This window comes from Mytilus trossulus, chromosome 10, assembly GCF_036588685.1.
Source record: "Mytilus trossulus isolate FHL-02 chromosome 10, PNRI_Mtr1.1.1.hap1, whole genome shotgun sequence".
Classification (NCBI taxonomy): domain Eukaryota; kingdom Metazoa; phylum Mollusca; class Bivalvia; order Mytilida; family Mytilidae; genus Mytilus; species Mytilus trossulus.
Window position 1 is genome coordinate 54141195 of NC_086382.1, and position 15684 is coordinate 54156878.

The 15684-nt window shown below is 30.1% G+C and overlaps 1 protein-coding gene and 1 long non-coding RNA gene across 2 annotated transcripts; both read right to left on the reverse strand.

Moving 5' to 3' along the window:
* Positions 1-874: 874 nt before the first annotated feature.
* LOC134686351 (uncharacterized) lies at positions 875-7819 on the reverse strand. Its single transcript, XR_010101597.1, has 3 exons — positions 7681-7819; positions 5114-5228; positions 875-1039 (listed from the first exon to the last, which is right to left on the reverse strand). It is a non-coding gene; the product is annotated as an uncharacterized LOC134686351 (long non-coding RNA).
* A 6647-nt stretch (positions 7820-14466) lies between these two features.
* Positions 14467-14937, reverse strand: LOC134688007 (uncharacterized). Its single transcript, XM_063548474.1, has one exon. It carries the CDS (start codon positions 14935-14937, stop codon positions 14467-14469), a length of 471 nt encoding a protein of 156 aa, XP_063404544.1.
* Between the last annotated feature and the right edge of the window lie 747 nt (positions 14938-15684).

The following is a 15684-nucleotide window of genomic DNA, read 5'->3' on the forward strand; positions in this document are numbered from 1 at the left end:
TATGTTTCAAAAACCTTAGTCAGTATATTGAATTGAGAGAAGAGTATTCTTATGGGTTTAATCTTGTGGGGCAGCTTCAATAACTATTTTCAAATGATAAGATTATTATATTTTTTCATGCTGGGTTGAACTATGTACATCAGTACAACGACAGAGTTTGAAAAAAATGTCACAGTGTAAATAAATTGTTCTGTGTTTCAAGACCTTAAAAAATTAATGAAATTATAAGAAGTTCAATCATTTCCTGACCTTTGAACTCTTGCACCCGTATCACAACTCAAGACAATAGTAATGAAATCAAATACATTTTCAAATCTTTATATCCGTATTGTATGAATAACAATATACTTGATAAAGTTGCATTCCATAACAGATATTCTTGTTCCATATTAAAAAGTCAACATAACTATTGCAATAACAGTTTTCACAAAATTTTAATTTGAAGCAAAACCGGTAAGTCAGTACCTTTACTGATGCCCTATATGCTAATGGCATACCAGGCAGTAAGAAGGTAAGTAACTATTAGTAATAAATCAGTATAAACAAGGTTTCCAACTTGATTCCTAGCTATTTTTGGCTTTGTCAATACTACTAATTGATCAAAATAATTCCTTGATTTTTTATGGAGTGCTGTTGTTAGAAGATGATGACCTAGATTTCATTTAGCCTGGGACATATCGTGCACTGTCAGGTCTCGATGATGTAAAAGATGAAGTCGGCCATGATCCTGTTGATCCTGAAATATTAATATTGATTTTTTTTAAATTCAAATTGATTTTTACAGCTTAAATAGAAAATAAACAAATTGGTTGAAGTGTGATATACAAGTTTATAACGACATTTTAGTGCTTTTTGTGTTTTACATGTGAATGTACCTGTATAAAATATTATGTAATTTAGATTCTCCACTATTACAGCTGTAGTCCATTATCTTTTCTAATAATTCCAGCAGTAACCGAGAACAGTTCTGGTCAAAGTTTGCAATTGTCCTTTCAAAATTTTCACTAGCAACTATCAAATCCACATTTTCAGCAACAATCTACAATTAAATGACAATGATTGATCTTAACATCCAGCAGTAATGTATAATGATCATAATAAGATGATTTATAAAACATCAGACCAGAATGGTGGACTTCCTCAGCAGGTTTATGAGAACACCTACAACAAACAGACTTAATACAACTAAAGCAAGTACAAATCTGCATTCTTTGTGGATTTCATTTATTTGGGTTTCCATATTCTACCAAACTACAACAATATACTATTTTTAAGGAATTCGATAAAAGTAACAATATACCCTTGCAATGAATTGTATTCTTTTTTCAAAATGAATAGGTCCTGTAAGGGCCGATTTTGGCCTCAAATTTCAAGTTCATCTAGCGAAAGATTTTGGAAACTTTTTAAACACTTAAGTGTTTATTTCAATTGATTCAGTTAGTTAATATGAAAGATTTTATTTGATTTAGACATTAAAAACGCTCTGATTCAAGCTTTAATATGAAAAATCTATCAAATATGACAAAAAACGTCACTTTTCAGATGTTTTTTGTCAAAAATGAAACTGGCCGCATCCGTGTTCATCTTCAACCTTTATATATGTTATGTATTATCATCAAATACACTTGCATTTTAATATTATGAATGAACACGAATGCAGCCACTTTCATTTAAGACGGAAACCTTCTAGAATTTAACTAAAATGCTAAAATTGTGAAGATTATAGTAATTTAGTATGTCTTAATGATGCTAGTACCCGATATATGTGCATTGTATTGTCAAAAACAGCCCATATTTATGTAGCAGAAGCATTCTACTTTCCAGTAAATAGCTAAAAGATTACATTTCTCACAATTTTGTAAAACTGCTATATTTTGGGGCCGAAAAGGGGTTTTACTGAACCTACTCCTTTGTATTTGATTTATTTTAATTGGGCAATATTCATTATGTTCAGGATAAAAAATGTTATTGATACTAATTTGTGTTTACAAATATATTGGGGAAAATTTACTATATTACAAAATAATTCTTTGTAAACAAACATTTTTGCTCATTATAACCTTTTGTGAAGTTGTAAACGGTTAATATTTTCTTTTCTGTATATACTTTCTATAAATTATTTAAGTCCCAGCATACAACGTCTTCAATGATGCAAACGTGTGTTGTCAACTATCCGTTACAATTTACTTTATCTATAAGTTATTATACTGATATTACTACTTTTATTGATGCAATCATTGTAAGTTTTCATGTGTTAAAATGCTATAAAACTAATCAAATCGATTCACTTGATATTTGTCCTACATTTTGACATTGTACATTTCCTGTCAATATTGATACAGGTACTATTGTTTGTCTGTTTGTCTTTTTTTCATTCTTAGCCATGGCGTTGTCAGTTTGTTTAAGATTTATGAGTTTGACTGTCCCTTTGGTATCTTTCGTCCCTCTTTTAAGTAATATTTTTTTGGATGAAACAAAAGGGTCATTTGGGGGTATTCAGAAATGATTATTTATATTATACAAATATAGGGAAATAAACAATGATGTATTTGACAAAAACAAAAATGGCTTCACCAAAATCATAAATCAATTGTTCATGTTACCCAGATAATTGATTTTTTTTGTTTCAAATACTAATACCACCACACCAGGAAACAAACTCCCAAAAGGCAACAGAATTTCTTGGTAACTACTACCATCAAGTTAAATAGTTGCATTTAACTCCTCAAAAATAAAATCATAAATGTGTGTTAGAATGTATGTAGAATAAAAGATCAATATTCTAATGTTCCTCGCAGACACACATATTTAATATGTCAAAGGGCAATAACCCTAGTATATATTTTTTTTATCTATCAAACTTCACTCTTGTAAAAATAGTTGATTTGCATAGATACCAAGCTTTTCAGAGATTTCCTTACAAAAAGGTCATCAAAAGTCATCAAAAAAATGTAGGCCTCAGTGCTAAAAACGTAATTTTATTTAAGTTGTAAAAAAAATTAGTGTATGCATACTTTTTGACATTGTCCTAGACATAACTGACATATATCTTTGATATCAATTTGTCAATAAAAAAAGGCAAGAGTGTGCTTACAATGTTATTTAATATAATAATTTACATCACTTAATAGGAACACAACTCCAATGACCATTTAAAATAGTTGATCATAGTGGAGTTTTGAAATCGGTCCCAGACATTGATGGCATAAACCCTTTGATATAAATATCATAAACCTGTGAGTGCTTACAAATCAATTTCCATATCTATTTTTACCGTGTGTCTTTAAAATAAAAAGTCCAATATTGGCAAAGATCTTCAAAATAGTCTGTATTTTAAACCACTTATAAAATTTCATAAAAATCTGACAAGAATTGTATTCGCCAGAGTGCTTTTTTACAAAACCTCACAGACATACAGACGGATCAGGTTTTTCCCTTTCTCCAGCACCGTAATGTTGCTCTAGACAATAATAGATAGAATACATTTATGTGACAAGACAATTACACATTTTCACCAACAGCCTACCATGTGCAAGAGACAAAGACAATGTGTTGATATGTCGTTATAAACATTCATCTCATCGTATTCTGTAATTTCTGGTTCTATTCATGAACAAATATGGACAGACGGTCATAAAATAACCACATACTGTCTACTTAAAATGATTAAATGTTTTAAGGTTTAAAACTAGTTGTGCAAAATATATACCCAACTGTATTTCTAACCACTGAAAAGATAATTTACCAAGGCGTAGAACTTGGCAATAGAGTTTCGAATAAATATTTCAGCCTGCCAGACATTTTTGTCTTATCTCAGTTTTTGCCCCTTCAGACTAAGAAAAAAAGTCATGGTTAGCAGCTGGGCATCAAATAAATCATGATTGACAAGAAAATGATATTAAACTTGACTTTTGATAAAAGCTTGATGTTTTGACCTAAACTTAAATATGGTGTATCATTTAAAGTGTGCAACATCAGAATACTAATATGTGCCTTAGACTCTTCATTTGTACAAAATAATGCTATCAAAAATGTCACTTTCGTTTTTAAAAAAGCACCTATACATGACGAAAAATGTGACCGAAATGTGGGGCTCTTGAAGGCAAAAGGTCAAGCGAAAAAGATTGTATAATCTTCTATTTCTTTTCCTTAATCGTATTAAAATAGCATAGCTATGTTATATATTCGTTTCGGGATTGGCACACAAAGTCCAAAATATAATCTAATAGTCCGGTCTAGACAATAAGACCTTTTTGGAAGCCCTGACTTGCAACAAGAATATAAGTGTTTTGGTAACTGCATTCTGCTCTAACTAGATACATGACTTTTAGGCATATTGAATAAACATAATAAATTAAAGAACCTTAGTCAGTGGCTCACATACCCATAGTCCCCACATTGTCATTGGAGAAATTAAATAAGAGTAAGAAAAGAAAATTGTATAAGAAAAAAAATTGAATCATAATTTACTGTCAATATGCACAACTACATACTAGTATGTCCTTATCATCAACAAAGTTTCATGAAATTCTGTTGTGTAGTTTCAGAGGATTTGCGATGACAAACTGTTGCAGAAGTACATTGAAGCAAATAAGTTCAAAGGAGCGTAACTCCTAGAAAAATATTGAATCGTAATTTCCTGTCCATATGCACATCTACGTTGTATGGCCTTATTATCTACAAAGTTTCATGAAATTCTGTTATATGGTTTCAGAAAAGTTGCGATGACGAACTGTTGTAGTAGTACATCAAAGCAAATAAGTTCAAAAGGGTGCAACTCCTAGAAAAAAAAGAATCGTAATTTCCTGTCGATTTACACATATACATATTATGTTCTTGTTATCTCAAAAGGTTTCGTGAAAATCTGTTGTGTGGTTTCAAAGGAGTTGCGATGACAAACTGTTGCAATAGTTCATTCGAGCAAATAAGTTCAAATGAGAGGAGTTTCGATGACAAGAAACAGGACTGACAGACAGACGAACAAACCGACTGACGAACGGGTCAAAACATTATACCTCTGCAACTTCGTTGTGTGGGGTATAATTAAAAACAAGTATATGATGGCAGTGGAAGATTTGTTCATTTTTTTCTTTTGGTCTACATTATATCTTACTTTAGTTGCCATCTTCTGTTTAGAGGAGGTGTCTTTAGAATCTTTTTTCGTGGCCTGAAGAGAACTTTCTCTTGAAGGTTTAGTCTTTACTTTTACTGAAGTACTGGAATTCAATCTTTGAAAAGAATGATAAAATGGCTCTCTATATTACATGCTATTGATAATTTTAAAGTCTTTTATTAACAGTAGGTCACTAAAAATCTATATAACAGGCTATTATTTGAACTTGGAATTATTTTCAATTATGGAATTTGTATTATTTCTTGTGCTTGAAATTTTTGACAAATTCCATGTTTATTTGGTATCATAATGGTTTGAGCGGTTCATACCACTTTCCATACAATGTAAAGATAGTGTTGTGCGTTGCACAGTGCATTCTATTGAAAATGTAATATCTTCTTCTTAATAGAAAGTTTAAATAATAGCCTGTTATATGCTTAAAAACAGCTGTCATAAAGCAATTTTATACAACAATTGAGCTTTGTAGAAAATTTTATTAAATTTGTATTTTTCTTCCTCTAATTTTTTGATAATAATTTTACACAATTATTGTATTTAATAAAACAGTCTACATTGTAAAATTTGAGAATATAAAGCCTTTGTTTTAAAACTAGTAATAATCTATGTGACAAAACAACACATGACCTGCTGGCAAAGAGAGTTTAAATCTATTTTTAGGAGAAGGAATTTGAGAATAAAAGTCTGTATAACTGTTATTTTCACGAAATAAAAAGTAGTGTTTGGTGATCCTTTGCTACTTGTACACACCCTTTAAAAAAATTATGGTACAGAGTTTCTTGCCAAAAAAAAGAAAAAAATTATTACTGTATATGTTACAGGCATTTTCTAAATTTAGGCATTTTGTAAAATGACTGAATTTTTAGGCATTTTCTAAAATGCCTAAAGTTGACAGGTATTTTGTAAAATGCTTAAAAAACAATAGTCATTTTGTAAAATGCCTGAAATTTTTAATGAAAATTACACAAAATGCCTGGTCTGTTTCAGACAAATTGTGTAAATATGCAATACATCAATTAGATTATAAAAATATATTGTAAATCTACAAGAAGTATTGATTAAAATAAATTTAAGATTATTTTTAATAAATCTAGCCTGCAGGTTAAGTTTTTATGTTTTACTAGTTTTAGTGTCTATAACTAGATACTATCTGAAACTCAGGAAACAGAATAAGATGTTCATGTGTGTGCCGTGTGTGAAAATCTATGTTTTTCGAATACTGTGGATTCATTAATTTTCGTTGGATACCAATTTTCATGGGTTTCGTGGTAACAAGTAAACCACGAAATTAAATGTTCCACGAATGACAAATTTGTTATAGGCTTATATTGTAGACTGCATCAAAACCACGAAATTAAATATCCACGAACATCCAAGTTTTCCCTTATCCACGAAAATTCGTACCCACGAAAATAAATGAATCCACAGTATCCAGTGTTCTACTTGTGCACAGTACATACATGAGCTGTGTTCAAAAGGAAACATATCTGATACTATATCTTGTCATCTGTGTTCAAACGAAGAGGTCATCAGAAATGAGAGAAAGCATGCGTTAGACCAATGACAAACCAAGCTGTCAGGATGAAAAATCTATCGAAAAGAGTTTTAACAGAGGTGGATGTTGGAGAAAATGTATTAGTTGCTATTCCACATGTGGATCGAGGGAAAGGAGACCCGCGTTACCTTATGACTGTTGCATAGCTGCCAACTTTTGAAAATGCCTATGGTGGTTTTGCGTGCAAGATGGCTGTCATAGTCCAAAAAAAATCTTCAAAGGAGCTTACAAATACATTTAAATAGTGTTTTGTGGATTCTTCATGCTTTTATAAACCTAGAGTCATTGTAAATTAACTGTTTTGTTTAAAATTGTGGACAAAATTGCTCTTTCAATATTTCAATTTGGAAGCCTCGATGGGGGAAATCCCCCGCAAATAGTGACAGTTGGCAGGTATGCTGTTGTTACTGGAAAGGAAGAGCATGGTTATTAACTTGGAATTAAAGATGGAATACTACTTTGACTTTTCACCAGGAATCAGTTTAAACTATATGACAGTAATTTTATTGCTATTCATTGTGTAAATTATAATAATGAAATATCCTTTAGAAAAGCTGTCAGTAACGTTTCTTTGTGTGATGGTCAGAGTTACACAAAATGTGGCTGTAGACTATGCTAGTGGTAAGACTAGATGTAACACTAAACTTTGTATTTGCAAAAAGTCAGGACAAATTGTCAGTGTTTATTTAAATGATTTAATTAAAATTATAAAACTTTTACTGTTTATTTTTCATGCAATATTTAATGATAGAATAAAATTAGTTATGTGATGTTTCTAGTCGTAAAATTTTGAGTACATTCCATTCAGTTTTAGTCTTTTAGGCATTTTGTAAAATGCCTTACAATTTTTACAGGCATTTTACAAAATGCCTGAAGAAAATAGTCAATTTGTAAAATGCCTAAATCATCCAGGCATTTTAAAAAATGCCTAAAATTTTCAGTCATTTTACAAAATGCCTAAATTTAGAAAATGCCTGTAACATATACAAATTACCTGTACAAAGTTTGAGAAGGTAACACAGACCATCATGAGTTTATATACAGTTTTTAATAGATCAGGATTTGTCAATATACAATCTTTGAGACAATTATCTAGGAAGTCAGAATGATAGTCTAACACATTGTCTATATTGGAAACCTAAAAATAAATAAATATTATCATTAATAACAACTTTATAACTATTATAATAGCACATCTACATGCTTAACCCATTCTTTAACTTGTAGCATTATGATTATTACATTAGCATTGATTATAGTTGATTCAACTACAATTCTGGACAATGGGAATTAACTTCAATTTTTAAAGATTGCTTTTATAATCCAATCATTTATATTTCTAGAACAGATATTAGATTCCTGCACCTTTCAAAAGTTAAGTAATTTTCTAGATAGGTGTAACATTATTTTGTGACTGAAATATCTGAGCATATATTACATGGATACATTTCAGAAAATGTTCATGGATAGGATATATAAAATGTAATGATCAATGCACTATAATTTGTGTATCAAAAAGGTTGTGATAAGCCTTTGAAGATTTAGATATCAAGTCAGTAACATAGGGTTTTGATTACATTTCATGTAATCTTTTCCCAAAAAAAAACCTGAAGTAAAATTTTAAACAAATTTTATATTCTATTTTTGTTTCTATCAGCTTAACAACGCACACTAGAGGTCAGATTTAATGTACCTCTGTTGGATAATTTATGTTTGTAAAATTTCATGATGACGTCTGCCTAACAGGCAAAACATGTCATCTAGCATACTAATGATAGCACACTCTTAATGACACTATGTCACTATCAGAAAAATATATTTTGAACAAATTAAAGTGTAAAGTGTAAAGAAAACTGGATTGCTGAATTTCATAAATTAAAACAATCCACTCTAAAAAATTAGATTGACATAGTTCAACAAGAAAATTCTGTGCAAAGTAAAGTAAATATCCAGAGAAATAAGATCACATGGAAAGATCGTTATTTTGAGACTACATTTTTTTTCAAATAAAATATGACTCTCTAGTGAATAGTAACATAAAAAAAAACGTCAGTAGGGATAAACAGGTGGCTCAAAATTTTACCATTGCAAGAAGCTTCAAATATGAATTCAGTATATAACTTTATTTTCCATTACTTAACTAAAAATAGATAAAAAATATACAGATTTGCTCTTATTTAACAAGATTTTGGCACCAAAAAAACGATCTCTTAAAAAAGAGTAATTTAGATTTTTCAATAAAATTACAACACATGATATTTGGATAAAAAATTACAGACATCAAGTATTACCTAATAAATTTTTTGATTGCAATTATTAGTTTTTCAATATATAAGTCGTAATATGTATCTGAGCAGAAAACAAAAAACATAGACATATTCAGAGTTTTTATTAATGAATACACCGAGGGAGTAGATACCAATATTAATGGACATAAGACAATAAGTATAATGTTACTTTTAATAAAATGAAACATAATCAATGAATAGTTTTTATATTGTTAATATAGAGTTTTGTAAACAAAATGTATGTCAATTATTTTATCAGCTGATTATTCCCTGGGTAGTCAGTGGATTGTTACAGGGTACGTCAAGAGAAGCTTGGAATCTTGATGGTTTATGTAACAAGCAAGATTTGATGAATAAAATTATTATGTAGATAAAAAAAAAATGCACACTCTTTGAAATGTTGTTGTTAATTTAAATTAAATTAGGATTTTGTAAATATTATAATTATAAACAAGTACTTTTAAAGGTTCATCTATGATTATGTACATGATAAAAATATCTTGACAATCTACACTGTCATTACTGTAGTTTTATGTTTTTGTTTTTTAATCCTTAAGGTGTTTTATTATGTCATTTATAATAGTACATGTATATCTAGCTGTAGATAGCATCTGGTATTTGGTCAGTACTCAATAGTACATAACAGTGATGAACCAGATCCGTGACCAACCATTTGAACATTTTCAATAGAGACGTCCATCAAGTAACATCACTTGGTGAGCTATTTCTAAAATGAGTAAAAATTTCAAGAATCTGAGATCAAATACATAGGACTCTCTTTTTGTGTCCTTAGATTGCTGTCTCATTGACATATACGACGCATCTGGTTTATTCATATATACTTTATCTATGCATAGAATCACTTATCGAGTCCATATAACTCTGAAAGACATGCCAGTTATATTCTATCACTTCAAACACCATATTATACTCAAAATTCTGAACAAAATGTAACATATTCTGTCGCAAAGCAAAGGCTGCAGAATACCATTTACAAGAGTGTAAAGAGTACATCTTGGCTGCTTTGTTACCTATCCATACACTAATAAAAAAAATAACACAAATAAATGATGAAATGTGGGGTAATTTAGTTTTATAAAGCAACAATCAGCAAAAAGCCTTGGCAAAGTATAAAACAAACTATGACATTAATTGTGAGGTCAAAACTATAAACTTGAATGCATTGCTAAATAAACAACATGCAATACTGCAAAGCAAATAAAATTCTAATGTAACAAAACTTAGGCTCTACAAAATTGGATTTCATTAAAAACTGAAGCTTTTTGTACTAAAAAAATTAAAAATGTTCTGTTAACAAAAATAACAGAACTTATCATAATCAAAAGGTTTATATTTGGTAAAATAAGTTAGTTTTATAGTTTTAGAAACCTACTAAATATTAGTAAGAAAAGATTTTTCTTATTAGAAATTGGAAATTATTATTATAAGATACAGAGAATTTATTTTAATTTATAGAATTCAAGCTGCCACTGTCAGGGGCCTCAGGACATAAAATCAGATTAGGAAAGAATTTGCATCAAAAAAATTGGAAATACCAGCTGTCAAGGTTTTCTTAGGTTTAAGCAAACTTTGAATTTAAATGTTCAAAGACAGATTATCACAAAATTTCGATCTTCAATGTTACATTTTAAAACATCACATTAGAATTGCGGAATATTTAAACAATTAAAAAAACTTTATTGGTAGTTTAATGCAGTTGTATGATTATACTCCAGTTTGAATTTATGGTACTTCAAGATAAAGGTATCTGCATGTCACTAAGTACACATTTCACAGGGATAATTTTTTCTACTGTGTTATCTTTTAATTTATAGTTTATAAAATATACCAAAGCCTGTCGAATGTAAAACATATTGTAAAACAATAAAACTCTTTAGTACTTTAGTGCATTTATTAGCTAAATCAAATAATAGTATAGCAACACAGTAGTTAAGAAGTACTGTCAATACATAGATTATTAAAAACAAAATGAAAGGCTGAATACATAAAAGAGTTTTAAAATGCAAATAAGATACTTTCAAGAGTCTTTCTCTTATCATCATAAATTTATTTTTGAATAGTCATAACTTCACTTTGAAGTTTCAGTTGAAAAAAAATAAATTACAAAACCCTGTTTTTTGGCTTTGCTAAATCTGACATTAAAGTCATAGATTGACAGTAACAAGTACTTACATAAAATTTAAAGGAACCTTGGCTTTTTATTCTGAACCTTTTTTTTATCGTAATGGTGTTTACTCATACTTTCAGACCATTCAGAATATAAATATATTCAATGTTATAATTTTATATTTTATTATTTCATTATTTTAAAGAGCACCATATCTAATCTATCTATGAATTTCCTCTCATGTTTACATTCTTTTATTTACAATTGAAAAAAAAATCATTTTACATTGCTGCAATCAGACTGTCATGGAATAAAGAGCTTGTTTCTTTTCAAAAAGTATTTCTACCTGTCAACACTTACTTGCCAAAGTGTTATATATATAGACCAAAGTCTATCTGGGGTTTTATATGAGAAATATTAGAATCTAAATTTTTTCTAAGTATTGTTTCTATTTTTTGTACTGTAACTCTATTATGTATGTTCTAGAAATGTTACATGGCAATATTGACATAGATACATTGATATATATATGCATCGTTTTGTCTATTTATAATAAGACATACTCAGAGTCAGTGAGTGCTGATCAAATTGAAATTTATATAAACATACATTATATAAACATTCATTTTTTTTACATAGATAAGGCCGTTAGTTTTCTCGTTTGAAAGGTTTTACCTTGTCTTATCGGGGCCTTTTATAGCTGACTACGCGGTATGGGCTTTGCTCATTGTTGAAGGCCGTACGGTTACCTATAGTTGTTAATGTTTGTGTCATTTTGGTCTTTTGTTGATAGTTGTCTCATAGGCAATCATACCACATCTTCTTTTTTATATAACCTTTTTTTAAATTGTTATTTGGATGGAGAGTTGTCCCATAAATTTAAGAAGTCAATGTTATTGAAAATAAAATATAAATTTCTTCCATAATTCACCTTAACTTGGTAAAGGGTGAAACATACACTACCGGGCCAAAAGTGAAGATAATTTAACGACGTCATGTCGAATGCGAGTTGGAAGTGACAACTTCTAATGCAATTTTTTCTGTAAATTTATAAGTTGGAGTTATCTCTCTTTTTGCACAATATGACAGTTTTGAGGAAGGTCATTGACCTGATACGTCACCGGAAGTTTGGAATCGTCTGCTTTGTTAAAATTTCGTATTGTTTTGAGAATGGCCCCAAAACGCAAGGAACTGTCATTGTCTGAGAAAAATTCCATTGCAGCATTGCATAAGGCTGGTATGAAAGGACCTGACATCGTACGACAAACAAGACATCCACTTCCAACAATTTATGGGGTAAAACCCAATAAATTGTTGGAAGTGGATGTCTTGTTTGTCGTACGATGTCAGGTCCTTTCATACCAGCCTTACCTGTAAAGTCGGAAAAGTTTAAATGCCTAGCATCCACTAGATATAATAAAGTTAAATGCATTTTGTGTTTCAGAAAGATCAAATTTCTTTTGGATTTTGATGGTCATTTGTTTTCCTTCATACAAAAGGTGTGAAAATTAACTAAATTGTGGTACAACTAGGAGATGCTCCCTCAGGTAAAAAAACGTTTTTTATTGTTTTCATTGTCCTTAACTGACATGGACACCAGGTATCCTCACAACTATATCTGTATATGTATCAATATAAATTCTGCCAATGTAGGCACACCTACAAAGGAGTTGAATATGTAATCCTCCACCACACAATGTTATAATACACAATGAATGTCAAATCCAATAACCAATTATGAATACACAGTAAAATATCGGTAAAAAGTGACTTCTATAATGCCACCGTTATGTACATTTAATATATAATTTGACAATAAAAAGATAAAAATTTATCTTCAATTTTGATCTGTATGCACCCATATATAATAACCAAAATTTATAAAGTACGTTTATTTAACTGTCTGTTTGATTTGATTGCGACTGAATGATAACTGTGGAGATTCCCATCCTGATTATCAGCATAATGTCACATGTTATTTAGTATACACTCCTCACGAAAGATTGTTTTTCTTTTCACATTTTGGTTGTTTAATTAGCAGATCATATCGCTTCATATGCAGATTATTAATAAGCTGTCTACACACTCTTTCTAGTTGTCCAGCAATACTTTGAACAATTTCATTGTTACATTTATTCACATTATAGTAGAAGGGATTAACATGATTAACTATAAGTTGAATTAAGTCTACTTCCTCTGCAAAGTAAGATTTTGCTAAAAGTTCACTTCCCATATCAATTATATTTATATCCACCGATCTTTTCCTGGCCATTTCAAGTAACTCACATGACAATAGAAAATGTGACAAGGTTTCAGGACTCTTATTACAAAGTTTACATGTTGGATTGACTTTGTTTTTATTGAATGATGCTCGATTTGATTGAAATATATAAGTTCCTGTAGCAATTTTAGTTCTTGAAGGAATCCTTACAATGTCATCAAGAATTTTGTTAGTCAAGTAGCTTTACACTTTATTGTCTATAAATGATTTCCATTTTGATTTTGTAAGTGGATTGTCCAGATACTTCTCTATTTTTTCTATATTATATAACAAGTAGATTTTTTTTATATCAATGAACCAGCTTTTACTATTAAAGGATTTCAATTTAAGTTGTCTTTCTGCTATTCGCCACTCATTTGAAGATTTTTCTGATCTAGAGATGGTTACAAATAATGTCAACATTTTTATGTGCAACTCAGCTTCAATTGGTATCATGCCAGAGAGTATATAAATGGCCGGGTCTGCTGTATTTGTAGATAATGATAAAAGCTGTTTTAATAATTTCTTGTGGTATAGATTTAAAATATTTAGCGATTTTCCTTTTGGGATCAAAATTTCTAGTCCATAAGTTAGAATTGGTAGTACATAAGTTTTAACTAGTGTGAGTATTGTTTCTGGGTCTAATCCGTTGGTTCCATGTAGATCTGATCCCATTAAACTATATAAAGTGCGCCTTGCTTTTTTGATGTTTTCTTCAACTGTTAAAAGGACTGAGTTTTTTTCTGATTTATGTATTCCAATATGTTTTGCTGTTTTAACTACTGGCATTGGCTTATCGTCCATATTCCAAAATCCTTCTTCAGTTTCTTTTGTTTTTGTGGTTGTTTTTACTGGTAGTATGACGCTCTTTGTTGGTTGTAAGAGATATCCTTCTCTTCTACTGAAATCAACTGCAATATCGACCAAAGACTGTATCTCAAGTGGATAAGTTGCTATAATACCGACATCATCAGCGAAAGTAGATGCACAACAGTTTATGTTACCATTTTCCCCGCCTAGTCCTGTTTCACACAAGAGGTTCAATAAAGGGTCAACATATACTTTTAAAAAGTCAGCAGATATAGCTCCACCTTGACGTACTCCTTATTCTACTAGAAAAGATTGTGACAGATGACCATTCCATTTAATGCATGTAGCAGCATTATGGTACAGATTTTGTATCATTAGTAGAGATTGGTCGGATATTTCAATTTGGTATAGTCTTCTAATGAGATTTGCATGTACCACAACATCAAAGGCTGATTTCCCATCAAGCATAGCTAAATAAGTTGGTCTTTTTAGGTCTTTATTTTCTCTCTCAAATTCCTCTATGATGAGTTCACACATTAATGGGGTGGTATCCTCTGTGAATCCACTTTGTAATTGGTTTTGAGATTCTATAATTTTTACATTTTCTCTCAATTTCAAAATCTTTTCTATTATTTTCGATAAGGTTGGAGTGACAGTTATTCCATGATAGTTAATAGCATCATTAATGTTTCCTTTGTTTTTAAATATTGGAAATAATGTGTCTATTTTTAGTAGGTCTAGAACATAGCAGTATTTAAAGGACATATTTATGAGTTCACGTATATAAGCTCTTGGATCTTCACCACCATATATAATATTTTCTGCTGTGATCCCATAAATATCTGCTGCTTTATTTTTGTTCAAGCTTGATATTGCTTTTCTACTTCTTCATCAGTCACTTGCATATGGATATATCTTTCTTGGCAAATATAAGATATAACTTTAACTTCTTATTCAACATTTTCTAAATATTTATGATCAAACTTTGTAGTGACAGACTTTTTAGCTAGTTCTCCAAAATGTATATGCCAGCCGTTAATTATTTGATTGTCGCTGTTATAAATTTGACCATCAACATTGAGCTCATCTATATGTTTGGACATTTTTCCTCTTTAATTTCTGATCATTCTAAAAAAAGTTTTGGTATCGTAAACTTTAGATTCAATTAGTTTTTGCCTCTCATTTATTCTTCTAAGTGCTATTTCTAAACGACATTGCTTCCTCAGTTCGTAAGTTGTTAGTTTCTTTTGCTTCAGATAGTAATTGTGCTGATCATTAATACTTCCGTTATTTTTACAGTTATAGAACGCAATTTTCTTGTTGCTAATAGCTTTACGGATTTCCTCAATCACCACTTGTAATTTTGGCTTCTTTTTTCCTTTATTTGATTTAGGAGCAAAAACTTTTGAAGCTTTAATTATGATGTTATTTAAAGTGCTAAAACCACTCACAATGTCTTCACGGTTTTTTATTTGGCATCTTGTTGAGCTTATTTCTGTCGAGATGAGACTT